The 23,829-nt window shown below is 48.2% G+C and overlaps 1 protein-coding gene across 1 annotated transcript in view; it reads left to right on the plus strand.

The window, feature by feature from the left end:
- PPM1F (protein phosphatase, Mg2+/Mn2+ dependent 1F) overlaps positions 1-23,168 on the plus strand; it is a 40,441-nt gene extending 17,273 nt beyond the window's left edge. Inside the window, exons 2-7 of the mRNA XM_078857707.1 lie at positions 8,138-8,259; positions 10,612-10,811; positions 12,059-12,259; positions 12,498-12,641; positions 15,805-15,898; positions 16,776-23,168. Of these exons, the coding sequence (XP_078713833.1) occupies positions 8,138-8,259; positions 10,612-10,811; positions 12,059-12,259; positions 12,498-12,641; positions 15,805-15,898; positions 16,776-17,227 (1,213 nt within the window). The 3' untranslated portion in view covers positions 17,228-23,168. The remainder of the gene's footprint in view (positions 1-8,137; positions 8,260-10,611; positions 10,812-12,058; positions 12,260-12,497; positions 12,642-15,804; positions 15,899-16,775) is intronic.
- The last annotated feature ends 661 nt before the right edge of the window (positions 23,169-23,829 follow it).

Here is a 23,829-nt window from a genome sequence, read left to right on the forward strand (position 1 = left end):
CACGAGCGTTTTAACTTTTTTTCTCTCTCGCTCTCTCTCTCCCTGGGCTCATAACGCCACTTGTATGGCTGCGGCAAACTGCCGTATGAAATCCAGATGATGCTTTCATTCTCCGCGGGTTGTTTTTCTACGAGTTGGGTTTCTTTTGTTCGTACATTTGCCCATTCTGCGTATTCTTTTTAGCGCTTTCCAACTAAAGTTGTTAAAGAGTCCACTAAAATAGAATGCGTTTAATGCATTCCTTCTGTCTGTATTGTCTGTAGTATGGGGGGGGGTCACGTTAACTTTGTGAGGATGATCCAATAGTAATGAAATTTTAGTAAAGCTGCGTTGCTATATTAGGGACTTTCCCGCAGAAAAAAACCAGACAAATTAATGAAAGGGTAAAACCAGCATTAAGTAGGCGATGAAGCTCTCCGGCTTGTCCGTTTCGTGCTAGGGTCTCCACATGTATGTCGCTTTCCCATGTCCTCATTACATGACATCATGTGACCTTGTCTTGTTCGGCCGGTCAGAGTAACGTCTCTATGAAACAATTGCTTCTTGAGGTCAAACGCATGTTGGGAAGGTTTACAGAATCCATGCTTACGCATGTTTTTTTCTTCCCCATTAAATGTTTTACAATTGGCTGCCATTTCCAAAAATGTCAGATGCGATGTTTGATAGTTTATTCTTCAGCCCACAGCCACACACTCGTTCCCAAAACCAACTCTGAGCACGCGTCACGCAGCCCCTTTTGAACCCTCCATCTCCGCCCTCGTTCCCAATTCACGTCTCCGTCTCGCACGCCGAGTCCGTGTGACGTCGGTGCCCTTTAACCCTTGACCCTCGTCCAGTGTATTCCCGTGCGTGTGATTGGTGCGTGCTATGCGGAGTGCGAAGGTTTCAGGTCTGCGTGGTGCGATCCCTTGCAGTTCTATTCGAACGTGCTGTAAATATCACACCGGAGTGTAATCGTACGTCCGTGTCGCACCACCCCCTCGAAGTTCTTGCTCCGTTTTTTTAGTCGAAAATTGGTCGGATGTCTATTTACATTATGAACATGCAATACCTTTTTTGTACATCCTTCCTTGACGATATTTGTAACTTAACATCCGTCCCATGCAGTGCCCCTTCAACGTTCTTCGTGCCACGGTGCACGCTTCGGAGCTTGCTTATCTTCCTGGCACACAAAACCAAAAATCGCTGTTCGGCCCATGCGGTTGAGGTTGGGAAAGCTGATGGCTGTCTGGCATACTGCGCCGCAACCAATGGGGGGAGGGCGGGGTAGATGGGTGCTGGGTTTGGCCACTGAACAGCACGGTGAAGTTCGCCTGCTCTCGCCGGCAAACGGTGTGAGGATCTTTCCTACCCCTTATAATTCTCTAAAATACCACGGCGCACCCGGGACTTGTGTGTGCCGCGGCACCGCGGATTTGCGAAGCACAGATCTGATGGTAAGGGGCCAGTTCTGGCTGTAAAGTTGACCTTAATTGTCAATCGCCTGCAGAATGCGTTGACATAGAGAAATTATAATAAAGCCTCCCTGTTCGAATGTACAAATTAGTTGCCCGCGTAACTATGCTATTCATTTAATCAGGAAAGCTCGCCCAGTGCCAAGCAAGAGTCGTTTTCAGGAGGGGACCTACCTACAATTGGGGTGATCGTACATGCAATTGATCAAACTCAACACTGCCATTTCCTGGCAATCTTGCGGGCCCCCGCCCACAACGCCAGGTCACCCATCCAATTTACTAATCGGGCTCAACCCTGCGCGCATATCCTCCCGAGATTCAATAAGATCGGGTGCATTTAGGGTAATTCGGTCTTGCAGCGTGCTTTTTTTTAATAACCGTAATGACAATAGTGCATCTGGCCGCGCATGTGTTGGCTGCCTACTCATCGTGTCCAGGAAATGCCTAGGTCTTATCACTGACTCACTGTGTACCGTTTTTTTAAAATGGGGAGTGGTAATGTAGCAGTCAACGCGCTGCGCTACGAACCCGGCGACCCGAGTACGATTCCCGCTCGCGGCCAAACCCCAGGTGACGATTATATGAACCGGTCCTGGACGGCCCGTAGGTCGACTCAGCCTCAAATGAGTAGCTGGTGTGGCGTGTAAACATCGCCGCTGGGGAGACAAAGGCGGTCGGGCGTGGTGCTGGCCACCCACCCCCTCTCGTGTACCGTTCCAGCCTTCGTAGGTGCTCGCTAACAGCACTTGCCCCAACAGTTTGTTAAGTCTATACGGGGAGGATCTTTGTGTGTGTGTTTTTTGTACCGTTTAAATGGATGGGAGTGGAAGGGTGGTGGGAGCAGTGAGTTTGCGGGGGCGGGGTGGTGGAAATGGAGATTCGCTTTGTAAAAGTCTCATAAACAACACCTTGGGAGTCGGGGGGGGTGCAGGGACTGTCGGTTAAACCTATAAATTAAAAGTTTGTTCTGCCTAAATAATAGTGGTTGGTGGGGGTGGGTTCTGTATTGAACAATCTTCACGGTGAACGTTTAAAGCAGGCGAGCGAGGTTTGGGAGCGCGTGTGTGTGTGCGTGCGTGTGTGCGCTTGGGGGGGGGAGGGGTGCGTGTGGAGGCTTTGGTATGCACGGAATCTGCCCCGCCACGGGGTCCACTCTTTGCGGTCGTGGTTTTGAGATGTTTGCGATGAGCCCCGTGCAGGCTTTTTTTTTCTCCGTCCAATCAGCCGTGACAGAGCTTCCATGTGCGTGCGCGTGCGTGCGTTTTGGCCCGCAGTGGGTTGCGTTTGCTCAATTTAAACCCTTGTTTGTGTTGATCTTTGGATGGTTAGAGATTGCGCCGAGTTGTCACGACTGCACGCACTGCTGTATCGGTGTTTATTTGGGCAGATGAAATGCTATTTTTTTTTCTAATTCTTCTTCTGCTGGTGCACGTCTTAACGCACTTTCTGATTTTTTTTTTACGGTGAAAGATAACCCACGCGAGAGATTGCGATGAACTCGGAACCCCACTGACATATTTCGGACGTAACAACAAACATTGTGCTCCATCTACAAGTTAACAAAAATCGCTTCGTCAAAACTTGACTCCGACGATAGTAGCGTGCAAGCATTGTCAACGCAATTTGGCCGAGGCAGGGAAGAGGCAGAGAGAGGGAGGGGAGGGAGAGAGTGTTGGAGGGTGGTGGTGGTAGGGGGGGGGAAGAGATTGAGCCCTGGGTCACAATCTGCCGTACTCCCTCCAGTTTCCTTTTGCAGAGGAAACCCTCGGCCGTCGAGCACTGTACGCGGCTCTGGCCAAGCGAAAGAGGAAATGCGATCGTAGCGCGCAAAAAATCCTGCGCTGCCGTGTGGGTGCGCAAGCAAGCGGCAGGTCCGCACGCGCCATGTTCCGCGCTTGCGTTTTTTTTCGTGTGTGTGCGCGGCGAGCGTGTGTGACCTTGCTTGGTCCCCTTATGTTTTTTGCAAGCGTGTCGAGAGGCTAACCGTGCAGCGCAGCAGTTTTTGGTTTCGTCCGAATGCTTTGCCGCACGCGGCGTTTACCGCCGTGTTTAGTTGTTTCATTTGTCGCGTGTCCCCCCAGCAAATAATTTAATTTTCTGTTGCTTAACCGAGCTGGAAGCGTCTAGCTAAGTTCGCATTGGATGTCGTATTTTTGGCCAATCGTATTTAACAGCGATTTCCACCACCCCCCCCCCTCCCCTCTCCACTTCTGGTGATGATTAAATTGCAGCGTTGTTGCGAAAGCGTGTTCTGCATGAATTTTTTGTATTATTCACAGGACCCTTTTATGAACGCATTGTTGGGTAAACGTGGAAATGGTGACCCGCTTGGCCGTTCATGTTGACGCTAAACAAACGTAATGTTTGGTTATGAAGGTGCACGTGCATAGTTTCTGTCTCGCAACACTAAGTTGGACCCCATCTCGTGTGCGTGCGTGCTTTTAACGCAAGAGCATTCCAACATCTGCCTGCATTAAATATTCATACGCTCGCAGGTGAAAACCGAACCGCTGGTGGTGTGTTGCAGGACAATTCTGCTTTGTGACCCTCGAGATGTTCTGGGGTGGCCGTGAATTTTTAGATTTTTTTTATAAAGCCAATTCTGTGTCATTGTCATGGAGCTTGCTTACGAAATTCTTCACCATTTCACGAAAGCCAGGCTCTCTCGGCCAGCAATACCTAGAGCCTGGCCTTCGAATCCACACAGCAGCCCAATGGTAGCTAGTCGATGGTCTCAGCCCGGTCACCACAACAACCCCATTTTTTTAATGCCATTCTAATTCTCATAATCTTTACATCGTAATGAAACCGCTTGTCAGTTGCACGAGTTTATTGCGGTTGACTGAGATCATTCGTCTTTTGAAGTACCCTGGTTTGAATAGTGCGAACATTCCCTTATCGTATTACACCGTAGCTCGGCTCCAGACAGGCGATTGCGTGGCCATAGGTGTGGCTGCTCGCTCACCGACGGAACATTGTGAGCTTCGTGTGTTGTAAAAGCTGGCAAAGTGAGGATCAAAGATGCAGGGGTACAGCACGATTTGGCACTGGCCCTTGTGCATGGAATTAAGTGTCCCATTCCCCCCCCACTCACCGCCACCACTGCTTTTGTAGCCCGATGCCTGGGTCCCTCCTGCCTCGGACCCCGGTGCAGCTGCACTGCCTGCACACTCGATAGCCGCAGCAGGGCGAAGACGATATCGGCAGCAGACGTTATGGTTCGTTGCCAAATTACGTGGCTAAATGTTACCAGAAGTTCCATGATTTGCCTTGTCCTCGTGGTTCAATACGTTTCCACGATTTGATTCGGGAAGAGATATACTTCGTTGAATATTGTGGTGATTGTAGCTGCCGCTGTATTGGTAATAAAAAAAGAACGATTACTTAAATGGTCTCCTCAATCGGACTGTAACATTGCATCATATTTGCAAGGTGGGGTGCATCTTTACACCCAGAATCATGAGCTTAAGAATGAAGGTCAATCAATATTTATAATTACATTTTTATTACTACATGGCACATAACTACAGCCTTTGACCAAAGCACCCTGACTGCTCTCGATCTCGTCAGATCTCAGAAGCTAAGCAGGTTTTTGAGCCTGGATAGTGCTTGGATTGGCGACCAGATTATTACTAATATGAGCCAAGAATGTCTGTGTGACGTCACTCCACATGCCGCACCCTTTCCCTCATTAATTATCATGAGTGGGTGACTTCTCTCCACATGGGGGTGGGGGCCTCCTCCCCCCTCAGCGTCAACTCACAACCCTCACTACAAAGGCAGAACCCTCACGTCACGTGATCTCCGTAACGCTGTTGAGACATCAAAGTAAAAAGGACGTCATGATGAACAAGGGATTGTAACCTTAACATGAAATAGGTCTGTCTCACCGCGGCCTTACAAATTGCACACGGATTGATGCAATGAATATCACTTTGCGGTCTGCTTTTCGCTTGAATGTTTCAGATTTACTTCAATACACCTGTCCTTGGACAGGGGCTATAGGCTCGTATAGAATAAGGTGCAGGGCTACGTTGTGTGTGCAGCAGGGAGTAGTGCAGAAATCCGTTGTTATACTGTAATTGTATGCTCCCACATACTGTGCTCCCCTCCTTCACCAACGTGCACCGACTAGCGTGGTGAAGTATGGTCAAACGGATACCGTGACCCGCACTGCATGAGGAGGAAGCCCTTCTTCCAGCACGGGGTGAATGAAAAGCACTGCAATTGGTACACTGGGCCTAATTTACGGCCGTGCCAAAATCTGCAATCGGAGAATGCACGCTCTTATTTTATATATATACTGTATATAGATCTCAAGAGCGATAATTTTCGTTAATATTATTTTCGTCAAATGCCACCCGTGCACTGAGAAGCAATTTTTCTGTTGAGAGTGCCCCGGTTCCCGGCATGAAGCCGCCTTTCTTGGGCACAGTCACAGAGCTGCGTTTGTGCCATATCTGGAATAGGGAAAAGTCAGATTTACTGTCAGGATTTTTTTTTTGTTATAATGAAGGCTCTTGTGTTGCCCTCTCTCCGCACCTCCCCCCTTCTCCACCACCATACCACCACCACCACACCCCTTTCTTCACCGTGCTGGAGAAGGCCCCTGAGTGATGGCTGACAGCTGTAACCTCGTATAGCCGCGCGCGTCTATTCCTCCTCCTCCTCCTGGAAGCGGCGATTCTGTGAGGATGGGATTGTACGGGTGAAGGGGGGGGGGGGTGAAGGGGGGGAGGTGAAGGGGGGGGTGGTGGTGAAGGGGGGGGGTTGGTGGTGAAGGGGGGGGGGTTGGTGGTGAAGGGGGGGGGGTTGGTGGTGAAGGGGGGGGGGGTGGTGGTGAAGGGGGGTGGTGGTGAAGGGGGGGGGGTGGTGGTGAAGGGGGGGGTTGTAGGTGAAGGGGGGGGGGTGGTGAAAGGGGGTGGTCAGGAGGGTCCTTCCTTCGTACGGTGGGGAGTTGATGAGCAGTGTGTATATTTTAATGTCGAGCTTGGTGAGTGAATGGGCCAGTGGACCGCTTCAGGAGTTGTTGAACGATCAGAGCAGGGCAGTTGCCGTCACTGTTCCACGGTTTTAAATACACGTTTCGCCTCGCATGGAGAGCTGTACATGGACGTGCATCGCGACCCATACATTCGCATAGTCCAGATTAAAGTCCCACAACCCACTTGGGAATCGAGCGCAGTGCCCTCGCTCAACCGGGGGAGGCTAGGGTGGTACCGTTAGAAGCCTTTTCCAGCTGCACGGAAAAACGTGCATCCTGCCACGGGCGCTGCCAGCATGCTTTTTATTACTGTTGCACTGTAACCTTTTACGCTTTCTCTCTCTCTCTCTAACAGAATCACATCCTTGCCAAACGGCCTTTGAGACCTGAAAATTAAGCGAGGCCTATGTTTAGCATAAAAAATACGCCAAACGATTCGCTTTCAGTTTTTGTTTCATATGGTCAGGGGAGGCTTGTGGGTTTTTTTTTTAACAGTTCTTGCCAAGTTTCACTTGTGACTGTAGATTCCTGCCATCTCAATGCTCAGACATTGGAAGCAATAATCAAGTTTGTTTGAAAACGGTATCCATTGTGTTTCTCAGCTAGTTTGCAGTGCATGTGCGGTTTATCGATTCGATAAACCGATTCGGAGTTGAGATTTTATTTGGAGGATAGATTGGATTGTGTTAACCGTGGCAAATGTAGCATCCAGTAGTGGCACGTGAACCCAGTGTTTATACACAACGTATACACATTGAAAATAATTTATTCTTGCGTGAGTGATTCAGTGCGTTTATCGTGCTTATAAGAACTAGAATTCATTGGATCTGTATTGTTAACACACCGAGTAAGAATGCAGTTAGATATTTTATTAGTACAAAGTCCCATTTAAAAAATACCGCAAATTCAAGTCAAGCAAAATGCACAGTAGCATAAAATGATGGCAGTGGTTGAGTTTCCACCTGAGAAATAAATAGCTTTTGGGCAATTTGATGTTGTGATGCTCTACTTAAGTATATTGTACACACTTCTGATAGTGTTCTTATTTATGTACAGTACATGTGTCTTTTATGCATATGAACCTCATGGCGGGATCCCGGGGTCCCGAATAAACGGAAGTCAAAATCGTAATTGATTTATTTTTGGCGACTGGTCCCACCGCACCACATAATCGCCGCGACCCACCTGGCGCGGATCAAGCGTCGCTTGGACGGATGCGCAGAAGAAACAAAACTTTGAATCTTTGATTAGCGCATCGTGTAGAGCTCGTCGAGAGGAATAGGTTGCTGTATGGTTCGCCTTCAGCAGACATAAAATGACGTCGCAACGCGGTTCATGCGAGAGCCGGGGGCTTGTGGGACCTCTGGGTCCTGCCATAAGGTTCATATGAAGTACTGCACGTGCATGATCTCAGCACAGCGCCATCTGGTGTGCCAGACCGTGATTATTACGCGTGCAACGAACATATCTAACTGTGCGGGCCGGTGTGTGCGACGACGTATTGAAAACAGAAGTGGAAATAGCTTCCCATGCTCGCCACCATGGATGCATTGTATCGGAATGTGCGAGAATCGATATAATTGTTCTTTTAGCTGGGATCCGTATTGTTTGTAATGAATTCGCTGAAAAACCACTCGGTGCCCCACATCCAATGCGACGTTGTCGTTAACGCAGCTCCGTGTGTTCGTGTCGCTTGCAGCAAAGCGCCGTTTGCGCTGGCGCTGGCGATCGCTCGCGCTGCAGCTGAGAGGGTGCCGCAGCAGGACCTCAGCCCTCACCAGCGCGAGGCCAGGGAGTGCGACGGAGAGGGAGAGCCCCGGCGTACGTGAACGCGTCGCTCGCGACGGGCCCCCGGCACAAACCGGGGGGCGATTTTTTTTTTTTCCTTTTTTTCCGTTTGCGATATTGGTGTCCTGTAACTTTGACGGTATATTTAGACCTTCTTGGTTCTGTCGGTCAAGTCACGTAGAAGGGAAATAATAAAATAATAAAACATAATAAAATACAATTCTCACGACGTTTCGGCCACAACGCAAGCAGCCGTCCTCAGGTGGTCTCGTGTCGGCTCTTAGCTGTACTTGAGAGGTCGGAGTGCAGGTTACGTGAACGTGCTTCCGTTACGGTTCGCTCGACGTGAGCTGCCGTAGGTCTTCGTGTTGCTGCGCCTTGACAATTTGTGCCACTTCGTGATGCAAGGAATAATTTAAAAAAATCGAATGACTACAAAAATTATAATGTGAGATAACCATTTTCCCGTCTATTAGGCCTTCAAGCAATTTCCAAAGTACTAATTTAATGGATAATTGTTTTTTTTATCATAATTATGGCATTTTCTGTTTTTTAATAAATATTTTGTTGGGCTATAAAACACTTGGAGAAGAATCATGTGAGTAAAGATAATCACTATTATTATATTTTGCAAAAATTATAGTACAATTCTCGTGGGCCTATTCTGTACGATATACCCTAGTACGGCAACCCGAGCAGTAATGGGTTGACATCGTTATCAATTTACATATTCGTACAATGGTCACCGTATTTTTTATTAATATTTCTTTAACTTAAATGTAATGTTACTATGATCAGTATAAAAAAAATGATCTGCCCAATTTTACTTGCGCTACAGGGAATGTATTATTTAACAGTGATTTTATGGTTGTGCAAATATTTTAAATATCCCATGTGAGGTTTTCTTTTTTTTTTTTTTGCTCCTATCTGTCTGCCTCATTGCTGTACGTTATTAGTTTAACTTATTTTTTGGTGACCCAGCTCACTTTGCCAAATGAGACAACCCTGGTTTCTTGAGTTCTCATCTGGTTAAAGAAATCATCTTTAACTCGACCGATACAATACAATAATAATGATGATATTAAACAGGCGGGTCATTCTCGTAGACGTATCGATTTGCTCTGCCGCATCCGAAATTCCGGGCTCCCGTCTTGCCGCTTGCGGTAGAGGGACATGAAAGGGGTTTTCATCTGCAGCAAATTCGACGGTCTCGGCACGGGCCCCTGATGATCGTGAAAAATTCCCACGGCAAACCTTGGTAATTGCGCCCACTTTGCTTGTAGCCAGCGCCGAGGTTCAATTGAACCGGTGACTGACATGGAGCAAATTGCAACATTCGTCTCCCCAGCTAAAAGACCTTGTGTCTTGTGGTGGGTAAGCGAGGCCTGTGGAGAGCCTCCCCCAAGTGTATGTGAAGCTTGCAGTGAGCGCACGTGTGTAAGCTTGCAGTGCATCCATCTTTCCTGGTCTCTTATAATTTGAGGCAAAGCTGTCTTGCAGTCCGCAGAGGATCCGCAAATTGAGTAATGATGCGTTTCTGCATTCAGGATGTGGCCGATTGGGCTATAATTAGTGAAAAACGCACATTAATTTCTTCCTACTGTTGGCAGAGTCACAAGATTGCTGATTTTATTTTTGCAGAAAATGTTCGCGGAAAAATGCGCAACTTAGTTCGAATAAAGGAGCATAGCAAACGGAAGCGTAACAAAGTCAACAGTGCTTTTGGATAAAATGTGTAGTTGCATACCGTTCTTGGACTTTTTGTCTGAACGTTAATTAACTTCAAGGCTCGTCAATCATTAGATAACCGCTTTTCACACTTCTTCTTTTCCCCAATTTTTATCCTAATTGTGCTATTGGCAGCAAAGTAATGAGAAGAAATTATCAATCGGATGTCTCGCAGAGAACTGCAACCTTTTCATGTCCGAGAACATTCCACGGAAGTGAATATCGCAAAGCTATCTCAGAGATGCCCTTTTAAGTGACCTCTGCTCCACACAGGGGGGCAGCTCTTTCGCAGCTGCTCTGCCATATAAGAGTGTAATGTTTGCCACATGACAAACTCATATTTAAATTATCGGAGCTAGAGATTTGGCCAATTAAATCTATAACTAAATGTAACATTGTTTCCTAAGTGCACTCACTGGTTGACCGGGCTGAGATCATAATCTCGCTAAATTTGAGAAACCCATTTTAATCTCAGGCGGTTTTCCTAGATTTGAATCCAGGATCTCATTAATGCCAGCTCAGCGGTTTGGCCAGCCATTTAGTTCTTGAAAGTCTAAGCCAATAATTGCACTGTGCCACCACCGCCATAGTCTTTGTTTCTTTTCGTTATTTTTTCTGGTTAACAAAGCGCCCTCTCGCGAATTTCTTCCCTTGCAGAGTATGACGCGTACAAGCTCGCGCGCGTGGTGTGCAACTGCGTGCGGGAGGTGTGCGAAGCCTGGCTGGACGACCTCCCACCATTGCGCACATCGGCACGCCATTTCCAAACGTCACTGCACGCCGTCAAGAACAGCCGGCGCAAGATGGAAGACCGGCACGTCGTGCTGCCCGACTTGAATGCCCTGTTGGGCCTGGAAGTGAGTTTTCTCCATCGTCTACGTTAGCTGCCTCGTGTGGTTTGTGCCATTCGGATTGATTCTTGGCATGGCATTGGAAAGGCCTTCATCCACCAGTCGATTGGTCAAGGGCTGAACATTGTTTATCAATTGGCTTAAAACTGTTACTGACATAATGGAGAATTTGGCTGTTAAATTTTTTTTTAATTCTCTTGATGTTGCAAAAAATCAGTGTGGAATACACGATGAAGAAAAAATATTGAAAGTGGTTGAGCAATAAGTGATCAAAGTGGCATTACCGATCTGGCTTGCCAATGGTTAATATTTTAGTTTCTCAATAATGGCCGTTTTTATTACTTAATAGGCTCAAATAAATTAAGCCACGCCAATGCAGTCTTCATGTATGTGCTAATCATGCATTTGAGATGCAAATCACTGGCTTCTTTAATATTTTATGCCAATGTAAACACGCCCAATTTGGTTGTTTCCCAGATATAAACATACATTTGTAAACATAAAGAATATTGCGTAATTAGCTTTATTAAGAGGCTTTGAAGGTAATTCTCAAAGTACTTGACATGTTCAGCAATCCAAATTTACGTCGGTACACTGCAGCTCAGCTCTGGATAGATATTCAATGGCTATCGCAATGATTCGCACTAATAATATAACGAATGACGAGTTATCGTCATTCATTGGTTCGGATTCGAATCAAAAATCGATTTTTTTAAAATGTCGGTCCTGTTTGTACTACAGTTTTCATATGTGCCGTTAACCTACATCTAAAATTTGCTGTTCATATTTGGGGGTTGTTTTATCATTCTTCATGATGGTCGGTGCATGTTTGTGAATTTTGGAGGGGCCTCGTAATGGTTCATAAATTACAACATGTATCACAATTCTTATTGTCAATCCGCTGCTGGAAGCCTCTCCCCGTACCCTGTCGGTCATGGCCATTTCATTGACCATATTTCACCCACGCTCGTCAGTGCGGGTTGGACCTTCTTCTTTCGCACCGTACTTGGCCGACCGTGCTAAACTAAAGAATGGCCGAGTTAACTAATAGCTTGTTCAGACATCACTTGCTGCGCAGGGCTATGGCCGGGATTTTCAAATCGGGCATCGTGTGAATTGTATAAACAATCCGTTCTCGCACGTGCCATGCACCGAGTGTCTCGTGAGCCTCGGGGGGATGTCGTTGATGAGCCGCGTCGCGTCTGTGTTATTGCAACACGCTGCACCCGTGCCCCGGCCCGCCGCGCGTGCAGGACGCGGAGGAGCAGCAGCAGCAGCAGACGTACCTCGCCGTGTTTGACGGCCACGGCGGGGTGGAGGCGGCAGTGTACGCGGCCACGCACCTGCACGTGAACCTCTTGCAGCAGGAGATGCTGGCGCGGGACCCGGCTCGTGCTCTCCGGGAAGCCTTCAGCCTCACCGACCGCAACTTTGTGCAGAAGGCCGTCCGAGAGGTAACCGCCACCCGCCGCCACCGGTGTCGCGCGACCAACGGTGGCCCGATGCTTGTTAAACGTCCGTTCGCATTTGAGCCTGACGGATTGGGTCACTGTCGGGAATCTCGGATGCAGCTCTGTAGTATTTTTTTTCCGTGGGCCGTTGACCTACACGAAACGTTGTGCCGCTGCGTGATTCCTCGTCCCGTGAACGCCATTGGGATGAAACCGTGGATTTCTTTTGCGTGGCGCCCAGAACCTGCGCAGCGGCACGACGGGCGTGGTGGCGCTGGTGCGCGGGGACATGCTGCACGTGGCGTGGCTCGGGGACTCGCAAGCCCTGCTTGTCAGGGACGGCTGCCCCGTCGAGATCATGACTCCGCACAAGCCCGAGCGAGAGGTGACACCGCTCAACCGACATCGTCAAGTTTCGCGTTGTGCATTCGCTCTGCTGACGGTCTGCCGGCACGGCGTAGTCTCTTTCGGCGGTTGACCTCCGAACTCGGCCGCACGTCTGATTGTGCAAAAAGGGAAATGCGACCACATCACACCGACCATTCGTGATGTCCTTCACTGGCTGCCCAATTAAACAAAAGATTTGATTACAAGCTGTGCACATTCGTATACGTGTGTCGACATCAATTTGGTCCATGCTATCTGATGGACGTGTGTGTGCCGGTACACATGCACAAACCCACACGTGTGTGCCAGTATACACACACACAAACCCACACGTGTGTGCCAGTACACACACACACAAACCCACACGTGTGTGCCAGTACACACACACACAAACCCACACGTGTGTGCCAGTACACACACACACAAACCCACACGTGTGTGCCAGTACACACACACACAAACCCACACGTGTGTGCCAGTACACACACACAGACCCACACGTGTGTGCCAGTACACACACACACACACAGACCCACACGTGTGTGCCAGTACACACACACACACAAACCCACACGTGTGTGCCAGTACACACACACACAAACCCACATGTGTGTGCCAGTACACACACACACACAAACCCACACGTGTGTGCCAGTACACACACACACACAAACCCACACGTGTGTGCCAGTACACACACACACACAAACCCACACGTGTGTGCCAGTACACACACACAGACCCAAACCCACACGTGTGTGCCAGTACACACACACAAACACACACACAAACCCACACGTGTGTGCCAGTACACACACACAAACCCACACGTGTGTGCCGGTACACACACACACACACAGACCCACACGTGTGTGCCGGTACACACACACAGACCCACACGTGTGTGCCGGTACACACACACACACAGACCCACACGTGTGTGCCGGTACACACACACACACAGACCCACACGTGTGTGCCGGTACACACACACACAAACCCACACGTGTGTGCCGGTACACACACACACACACAGACCCACACGTGTGTGCCAGTACACACACACACACAGACCCACACGTGTGTGCCGGTACACACACACAGACCCACACGTGTGTGCCAGTACACACACACAAACCCACACGTGTGTGCCGGTACACACACACACACAGACCCACACGTGTGTGCCGGTACACACACACACACAAACCCACACGTGTGTGCCGGGTATAATCCATTGTTAATCGTCGCCATCTTCGTTCAGCAGCTCTTTTGACCCTGATCGTTTCCGCACACTCGGGACAGCGAGATTTGGCCTTGGCAGCTTCGTGGTCAGCGGTCCCATCCGTCTGGAACTCGTCTATCCATCCACTCGCCCACTCGCCCACTCAGGAGTCCGTAGGCTTGGTATCCGCTGCTGTTGCACGATGTTCGAGACTTCACAGACGCTTAGCCGGTTCAGTAGAAAATGCGAGGCAGAACTGTTCAGTAGAGCTCACAATGTATGAATATTTGGTCACTTGTGATAACCTAGGTTAGAAGAGTTGCGTGTTTATAAATGTGCTTCCTCTGCTCGGTGGGTGGTGACCATGCATCTAACAATGCATCAATTGGCACGTGTTTAAAAAATATATGTTATTATTTAGAACCCGATTCGCCACGACGGTTCGTTATGCATATTGTACAACCCTGCTCTGAAAGGAAAACGTCTACCGTTGAGGATAAAAGTTTTGAATCGACGAGTTACTTGCCGTCTGGGATGCAGTTTTTGGTGCACCGTCAGCATTTAACAGCGCGCAATGGAAGGCTGCCAGCCTTTGTTTTTGCTAACTAAACAGCCCTTATTTATATTGGCATTTAGTGTAACAGGGCTAATGTTACCACTCAAGCCCGCCACCCCCTCTTCATCTGCTGCCACCCATATCCTGTCTACTCCGGACCTCAGCTCGATTACCAGCCTACGCAAGCACTGTACACACGTGCTTGTGCATGACTTGCGTACGCGCTCACGGCGTACTCTGCTTACATCACCGCGTTTTGCTTCGAGTGCCCTTTTTTAATATTCATCACCGATAGCGAGTTCCAGGCCTGCTGGCCTGCAACGCAAGGCGGCCAGTGACTAAGAACACTCATGATAATCTATCCTCCTCATCGGCCATGATCAATCCACTGCTTGGCGATGGTCTTCCCCAGGTGTCGCCATCTCTCATGTTCCCAGCATCTGGACATGAGCTGATTGCAACGCTCTGTCAACGATGGTATAAAGGATAAGAGTTTCCGAGCGTAAAATTGAGCAAGGTTATAGGAAAGGGACGATGGTTCTAAGGTTAGGCCGCTCTCTAGCAATGAAGGAACAAGAGATGTATTCACAATCTATCGTTTGAGCATCGTAGAGTCGAGAGGAATCGGTTTGATAGCACGAGTCTTTGACATTACCACATCACCAGAGGCATGAAATTTGAGAATAATATTTGTAGTTGTGGTAGTGGCTGTGAAAGCGCGACACGGAAGCAACTGAACAACAGTGCAATGAATCGGTGAACCCGTGCGCTAAAACTATGTGAAGCAATGCACTTTGGATCCCTTCGAGGGAAAGGCTTAATTTAGTTTATTTAGTACTCGCGAGAAGCTTGACACGCCTCCCAGCAGAGCGTTCATGTGGGCGAGTCTGTTAGCGAGTCGATCCCACTGACAGATTGGGTCTGCATCGATTCACGATGGCCTGGCGTATGGCCTCGCCCCAAGAAGAACATTGACCCTGGTAACCGTTGTAGTAGCCACAAAAGAGTGACCTTGAGGTAACAGAACGATAGTGAGAGACTGGAGTTTACGAGAACGATGACCCTGATTGCAGTGGGTAGGAACCATGGAAGTGACAGAATTGGAATGAGAGATGGGGGGGATGGCTATGAACACTCGCAATGAAGCTATGAAACCATTGACTTTGTATCCGCCTACAGGTAGATTCTATTTTTGTTTGTTAGCACCCACAGTGAACTGGACACACCACCAGCGGAGCATTCCTGCGGATCAGTCCGTCCATTCGCTTGGGGCGGCTGGGATCGGTTGCGTTTGATCCGGGGTTGTGACCTCTTGCGCACGGTGTTGTCGCAGGTCTCACCGCCGTGTGGGGGTTTGCCCCATTTGTGGTTTGTGTGCAGGACGAGAAGAAGCGAATTGAAGCGCTAGGAGGGTGCGTGGTGTGGTTCGGGGCCTGGCGAGTCAATGGCACCCTCTCTGTGTCCAGGGCTATCGGTGAGTTCGGCGTTGGCTCCCGCACGGAGACACCAAACAGAAATGTTTCACTGGCAGATACATAAACAAATACTAAGTCACTATGCGACCTCCTTTACCAGTGGCAAAATATACTAATAGGTTTTTACCCTTTTAACTGGTACAAAAACTGACACCTTTATACAAGGCATCATGTTTGCAATAACCACAACACAAGCAGTCAAAATGCAAACAAAAATAAACATTTTGACTGCTTGTGTTGTGGTTATTGCAAACATGATGCCTTGTATAAAGGTGTCAGTTTTTGTACCAGTTGAAAGGGTAAAAACCTATTACTAAATACTAAGTCTGCAATGATGCATCGATGGAAAAATAGATTCCGATGCTCTCACTATACCTGCATCGAATTGTGTGTTCGTGATTCGCGTTTCTTTTCAATTTGCATCTGTCGTGTGTGGGAGCGGTGGCGCAGTGGGTCGCGCACTGCCGTGGCTAACGTTAACCGGTCCACGGCCCTCCTTTAACAACCTGTTTCGGTGAAGTATGGTCAAACAACCCCTGTGACCAACAGGGCATGGAGAGGCCTTAATCCAAGGTTGATCAACCAAAGGGGTGGTTGTTATCATCATCATCATCATCATATTTTTTGCTAGATACTAATAGGCCTGCGCTAAGCATCTAATATTAAAACAAAGTACATGAAACAAACATGATTACATTTGGGGGAAAGAATTTCTCAATCGATTACTGCCAGCGTTCCAAATAAAATGATCAATTGGCACGTGAAAAACACGTGCGAAACGACGTTCGACTCAAAATAACGGCGGTGCAACACAAACATCACAAAGAAACCCTCAAGTAATTCTACCTGTGGGCGCGTCTCCACCTCCATGCGCAGGCGACGCGGACTACAAGCCGTACATCTGCGGCGACGCCGAGAGTGCGTCGGTGCGTCTCGACGGCACGGAGGACTACCTGCTACTCGCGTGCGACGGCTTCTTCGACACGGTGCGGCCCGACGAGGCCGTCGCCGTGGCCGCCGCTCACCTGCGCAAGAGCCGGGATGCCGGCACGGCGGAGGACGAAGGCTGCCGGCCCGCCGGCCTGGCGCAGCGTCTTGTCACGGCCGCTCGTGACGCCGGCTCCGGCGACAACATCACCGTCATCGTGCTCTTCCTACGCGACCCCGGCACCGTCGTGGTGGACGCGGCGGGCCCGGGCCACTCCGACGGAGCGAAGCCGTGCCGTGGTGGCAGCGGCAGCGGTGAAGAGGAGGAGGAGGAGATGGTGAAGGAACCGAGCGAGGCGGAGAAAGGGGATGGTTGCCCGCGAGGCGCGGAGAACCGCTGAGTCCGAGCGGGGGGGCAGCGGTGGCGGCCCAGGTCCGCTTGGCTCCTGCGAGTCAAAGCCCGAGGGCACAAGCGAGCTCGGGTCGTGGGGATGAATCGTAAGCACTACCCCAGGCTCGCCCCCATTTTTTTTCCTTTTCTTTTTTACGGCAGGGCAATAAACACCAGCAGTATGAGCCGCAAAGTACCCCGTGCGCAGCGGAGAAGATAACTTGGAGAGTAGTGTTGTGTGTGTAATAATGGTGGGTGTTTTGGGGACAGGCCAACTAAAACAAAAATGTTGGGATGCAATTCGGGCATCTTTGTCTGCAGTGACTAACACTAAGAAGAGCATCGTTTCTGCTGGTAGTTTTATTATTTTCTTGGTTTTCATCGTTAAGCGTAAGGTTTTAGTTAAGTGTTTTTTTTCCCCCCGTAAATTGAGTGTAATGCACTTACGGCGTCAAGCAAAATCATTTGTGCCTTTTTTTGCAAATAACCGACCATATCACCTCTTCGTTAAGTTTTGCAGTCGCCCAATGAAATGGGCAGTTGCCTTCTTATTCCCCAGGCAAGTGGGCCACCTTGAAAGATGACCACGGACAAGAAGGGTAACTGCGGCGTTCGACTTCACGGTGGTGACAGAAATCGTTTTCCGAGGGTGCAGCTTTGAAACGGTTTTGGGGATGGGGAGCGCAGGTGCTTGCTGGTCGAGAATCGAGTTGGAATAGCCTTCTAGATTTTTCTGATCAGTCCCCCACCCCCCCACCGCGTTCAGCTTGTACGTACGTACGTACGTCAAACATCTTGCGAGCACCATACATAGCCAACGGTGCTAATCGGAGGTTAACCTGCACTCTGCGCATTCGATGAAACAATTGAGGGGGTTCATCTTCTTGGTTCTTTCGGTAAAGTCACGTAGTAGGGAAGTAATAAAATAATAAAAATAAAACAATTCTCACGACGTTTCGGCCACAACGCCAGCAGCCGTCCTCAGGTGAAGAACAGGTCTGTCGATAAGACAGCGTCTGAATGACTCTGTCTTCTTGCGTTGTGGCCAAAACGTCGTGAGAATTGTTTAATTATGTTTTATTTTTATTATTTTATTACTTCCCTACTACGTGACTTTACCGAAAGAACCAAGAAGATGAATCCCTGCAGTCACGAAAGCTTTAAATCGAAATTGAGGGGGTGTGTGGGGGATCGACTCGCCGGTTAGTAACGTGTCCAGTTTATCAAGGCCTGCACAGGGAGTCTCGCACTTAACGTTTATCGGTGCCGGTGGCAGTTTTCGTAAGTTTCTGTAAAGCTGTCCGTTGGAAATACTCACGCTTTCATTTGCCAAAAGTGTGCGGAGGAAATGCGGTGAGCCACTTTAAAGGAATTGTTGTGAGCAGCAGCACGACTTCGGGTCTCTGTAGAAATAATTTGTGGCCCACTTGGGAATGGGGAAAACGAGCACTTGAGATGGCCTTCCTGTGCAATTACAGCGCTGCGAGAGTTAACGGCAGGACTTTCGATTGGTCAGTTTTCAGTACACGTTGCGAGCTTGGCGCGGTTGCAAACGGAGCACTTAAATGAATTTATAATTGCCCTTCTCAGTTTTGGGGGTGGGGTGGGGTGGGAATTAAAATAATAATTAAGTCTCTATTGATGTACGGTGTGAACATTTTAACTTGGAGTCTCCGATAGGCTTTACAAATTTTTATTCAAATCACGTGATGCGTGACCGGCGGTGGATAATAATAATAATGTGACGACTTGCCAAGGAAAGCCCAAGTCCTTCAAGCAATATTCATTTTCAAGAGAGGACCCTGCTTAGGGACGTTAGACTGTACTTCTCGAGTATTTTTGTTTTGTGCGCACGTGGGAGGGAAACCATTGTGCCCGGAGAACACCCACCCATGCGTGGCGATAACTCGCCCTACCCCCCTTCCCCCGCACAGTTAGGTGAGCAACCTACTTGCTCTACTGCCGCGCTGCCTGTCTATGCGATCCGTAGACCTCCGACGCCTTGCAGGCTGCATGTCGGCACGGCCCTACTTGACGCGAGCTTTGCGATCGGTCAGGACTTTTATTTTTTCTCATCGTTGATTTGTCTCAGGATGCAGAGTCGGGAGCAAATCCCACACTGCCGCTAACACCGCTATTGGCACGTCGCGTGGGACGGTGCAGTGTTTCGAGTCGCTCTCTACGATGCTCGCTCGTGAGAGTTATTTTGGAGTGATCGCGCACCTCCGTGCGACGCGAGGATTTTGGAATAAGTTGACGGCCCACGCCGTGCACGGCAAATCCTTTTCAAGTGCACGCGTGCACACACGCACACATGCGAGCACACACACGCGCACACACGCGTGCACACACGCAACACATGCACACACGCACAGACGCACACACGCACACGCGCACACACACGCGCTCTTGACTGCCATTAGCGGAAGTGTAACTACAATCGTCGGACGTGCACTCAGGCTCTCTCTGGGGATAGCACAATCGAGCCATCTCTTTAGTCGATGACTATTACTACTTCTGCTGGTACAGGTCTCCAGTCTTGGGGATGGTACTAGGATGTCAAATTGGGAGTCCAGACGTAGATATACATTCAACTGTTAAGCTGTCGCACATGTCGCCAGCACGGTGATGTGTGTGTGTGTGTACGTACGGCCGTTTTTGCCCCATTACCAACTCTAACCAGCTTTCCTGGACCCCCCCCAAATAAATCGATGACATCTACTAGTGCCACCCCTGACACTTAAAAGGTGCAATAAGTGATTTGCAGAACACAGAACAGTTATCTGTCCTTCCATTCGGTGGCATCGAGGCACGACTGCCATTTCTCTTTAAAGCATGACACCTCGTCCCCGTTATTGACTTGAAAGCTTGAAGTCACACACGGTATATTTCTTTTTTTTATGCGAGGGTAAACTTGAATATAATAGATGTAGATGACGTATCATTAGACAGCTGGGTGGATGGCTAGCCATGCAGGTCGTTGGTAAACCTACAAATGCAATGTTATGTAGTTGGCTGGCAGGACCGACGGATGTACTTTCGTGGCTTCAGGTCACACTACTGCCTTTACTTTTCATCGAAGCTGAAGAAAATATTTCTCGCTTCGCTGCTGACGGCTGCACGCTCGTCAGAGTGTTAACTCTTTGTAAACAAACGTTGGGGATTTTTTTTTCCGTCGGTGTCCGTCTTGGGCTGTCGCCGACTTTAAGGCGAGTTGAACGCAAGATGCCACGTCACTTATTGCGCCTTTCTAAGAAAAAAAAACGACTTTCCTTCATAAAACAAACCAAAGTTAAGAACAAAAAAGTTTTTCGGTGAATGTTTTCAGCAATGCATTAGAGGGTATACTTTATATTTTAGGAAGAATGTAGCAGAGCACATCTCTGCTACATTTTGGCAATACCGTGGATGACTTAGGTAGGTAGGGTGGAGCCGCTCTGTAAATATCTGCGTATTTTGAAAAAAAAAAGTGGCATTATTATCACCATGACGATGTAAACCTTGCCCGACTTTGCCAATTCACACGAATCAACGGAACTGCTTGCAGATTTAATGAGCAAGGGGGGAGCGTGGTTCTCGAAGTGCGTTTAGTTTTTTGCAGATTTTGCATTGTGCAGGAATAATAATGTTTTTACCTGCCACGTTACAAGGGCTTAGTTGTCGAGTTGGGTTTAATGGGCTTACAGAAACATGACAAACTGAAATTGCCCTCCTACTTTTGTGTCGGGGTGAAAGTGAGTGTTTTGTAAACAAGTGCAGCTACAGATATTAAAGTGAGTTGGTGTAAAATGGTGTACATAAGACAACTGCGGTGTGCAGACCCACACAGCAGTGTCAGTTTGTTAACCAAAATAACTTGTCTTGTTAGGTCGGGTGTGGCGGATAGAAGGGAGAGGAGAGGGGATGCGTGTGGATGTTAACATTTAATTGCATGCTTTCTGACTATATATGAGCGCCACCGTAGCGAGATGTTAACTACCTCGCCTGGTATACAGGAGGTCGTAGGTTCGATCTCAACCCTGACGCCTGCTGTATATTTGGAGTTTGCATGTTCTCCCTGTGGTCGTGTGGATTTTTCTCCGGGTCTTCCGGTTTATTTTTCCTCCACATTTAGAAACATGCGTTTTGAGTATTTGGCTGCAATAAATTCCCATATAAAAAGCCACTTCATTGGGCTATCGTTTGTGGTCAGGTCGCTTTGGAAAGAGCTATCCAGCTCCTCCGGTGGCCTTACCTGGTAAAATAAAAAATAGTAAAAAAAAAAATTCACATTTGATTGTTTGCATCTCAAAAGGGAGCCTTCTGTTACAGCAGTGTGCAGGCTGTGGTATTGATGTCCGCGATCGCTGCTGGCTTCGCGCAATAGATTCGTTCTTATTACGACTGTTTTTTTTGCCATTTGTTAAAATTTACATACCGTTGTCTTATTATGCTACGCAGTATTTTCGTGTGTTTATTTAAGGTTGAAAGTTTCATTTCGAATTTCAAAAGTCGGGAGAATTTTTTGTCTGTTTCACGCAAACCCCTCTGTGGTAAGAATTGGGGTCTCTTTTGATGAGCTGTCCCCCCTGGTGTTTGCACGTGGGGCCCACCTTTCAGGAACTATGGTGCTTCGGTTTCAGTGTTACGCTCTCTTGCTTCGGCGAACATCTTGCACGGATTACCTTCTATAGACGTCTATCGCAGGACACATTGAGCCGCTGAAGCCGGGAGTTCATTCGAGTAACGAGTGTGTACCGCATTCAAGGTTTCAGGGCGTGTAAGATGTGTAACGCGTGCAAGGTTTATTGTTACCCAATACGCTGCGTGTCCACCTGTGCCTTGGGCAAGACGGCAAAATGACCTTATCTTGCCTAAAATGACAACATCGCCTGGGTCCTTGTTTGTGCTTGATCGGCGTCTTAACGAGTGTGTATAATCCCGTGCTGCCCGTCGCCGTGTGTCGACGGTCTGCGCTTCTTCGTAATTGAGGCACCAACATCCCAACGTGGCCACCCTAGTGGGGTTGGAGGCGTTCTGTGCCCAGTTTTTGTCGTCCATGCACTTCACCCTCGCCGCGTGGATTAAATTGTCGGGAATGAATTGCCCTCCCAGTGTCTCTGCACCCCTCCTCCCCCCCCCCCCCAATAATATGGCCATAATCGTTTTTGTTGCTGTTGGAGGTGGGGTTTTTTGTCATCTCCTTGAATAAACTTGAATTTTGATGTGCAAATTAACTGGGGAGAAGAATACAAGTTTAATGAAATTATTGGTTGTGGTTTCTTATCCCCCGATTTGTATAATTCGGCCTCAAATGTGAAACTATCTTGTGCCGAGGTTGTGACAACGCCATGAGAACATTCACGTGCCACCACGTCTGCAGACTCGAACCTCGTCTTGAAATCCAACCCAGCATTTACTCCTCGCCCGCTTGTGAATGCCAGAGTAGTAAACGTGTTCTCATCTTGCGAGGGTTTAATCCGTGCGTTTTCTATTGGCCATATAGACAATTTAAATGATCTTAATTTTGACTGCCAACTATAATTTGGAGTCGTTTTGCCCGTAGAGCTGTACCACTGAATAATTCTCTAGCTCAATAGTCCATACAACTTCTATATGTACATAAAGCACAACACTAAGCTTATATTGCATAACCTTTATCATTTCCCTTGGATATATGATTTTTTTTATACTTGATGTTCATTACAATGAAGCTTTTGGGGTTGGAATTTTTGTGTGTTAAATAGCAAACTATTATACCGATTTAGAACGGGAAAGTTTGGTTTAAAATGTACCCACTGTGAGGTCTGTTTCTGAAAGTGGCCAAATGATGCTTGTGACTGCTTGCTTGTTTTTGTGTACTAGTAAGAATAATAGGGCATGGTGCATGTTGGCTTTTTTGGGGAGAGTTTGACAATTATCAATATGCTATAGTACATTAGTGGCAGCGGGTGTTTAATAAAAAAAAACAAGCTTATTTATGTTGAATTATTTATTTACCAGAAAACATAAACAAGCCTAAATTTCAAGTGCTGTCCTTTCTGTAGTCGTGTCGGTCATGGGGTTACTGTTTTTCCTATTTGTATTTTTCTAGTGGGTCACTCACTGTACTCCTTGAAACGAGTCCTCCTTAACACCTCTATTGGTCTGAGCTTCAGTTCTTCACAGTATTACCTTCAATTCCTACAAATAAACATGATGTATATGAAACTTGGGAGCCGCCTTGTCGTGTCCTCCCTGCGTGTCTGTCGCTCGTGTCCGTGCCCCCACTCCTGTCTTGCGTGTGATTGTAATTCTCCCCCCCCCCCCCCCAATATCCTTTGACGAGGATCTGTGCGGCAGGGTTATTGACTGACGTTGACCTTCCGCAACCATGACCGGTGGACGCGGCGGCATGCCGTGAAGAGGGTGTTCGTGGGTTGTCGTGTTTACTCGGTGTGCTGGCCGCTGCACGCGAGGCCGGTATCCGAAGGCTTAACTTTCGTGACTGCAGGAATGAATATTCTTGGTTATTTCGGTAAAGTCACGTAGATATAAAATAAAAGATAACAAAATTGAAAATAAATTGAAAAATAAAGCAAAAAACCCACGACGTTTCGATCGCAACACAAGCGATCTTGATGAAGACCGCTT

Source organism: Lampetra fluviatilis, chromosome 6, assembly GCF_964198595.1.
Source record: "Lampetra fluviatilis chromosome 6, kcLamFluv1.1, whole genome shotgun sequence".
Lineage (NCBI taxonomy): Eukaryota > Metazoa > Chordata > Hyperoartia > Petromyzontiformes > Petromyzontidae > Lampetra > Lampetra fluviatilis.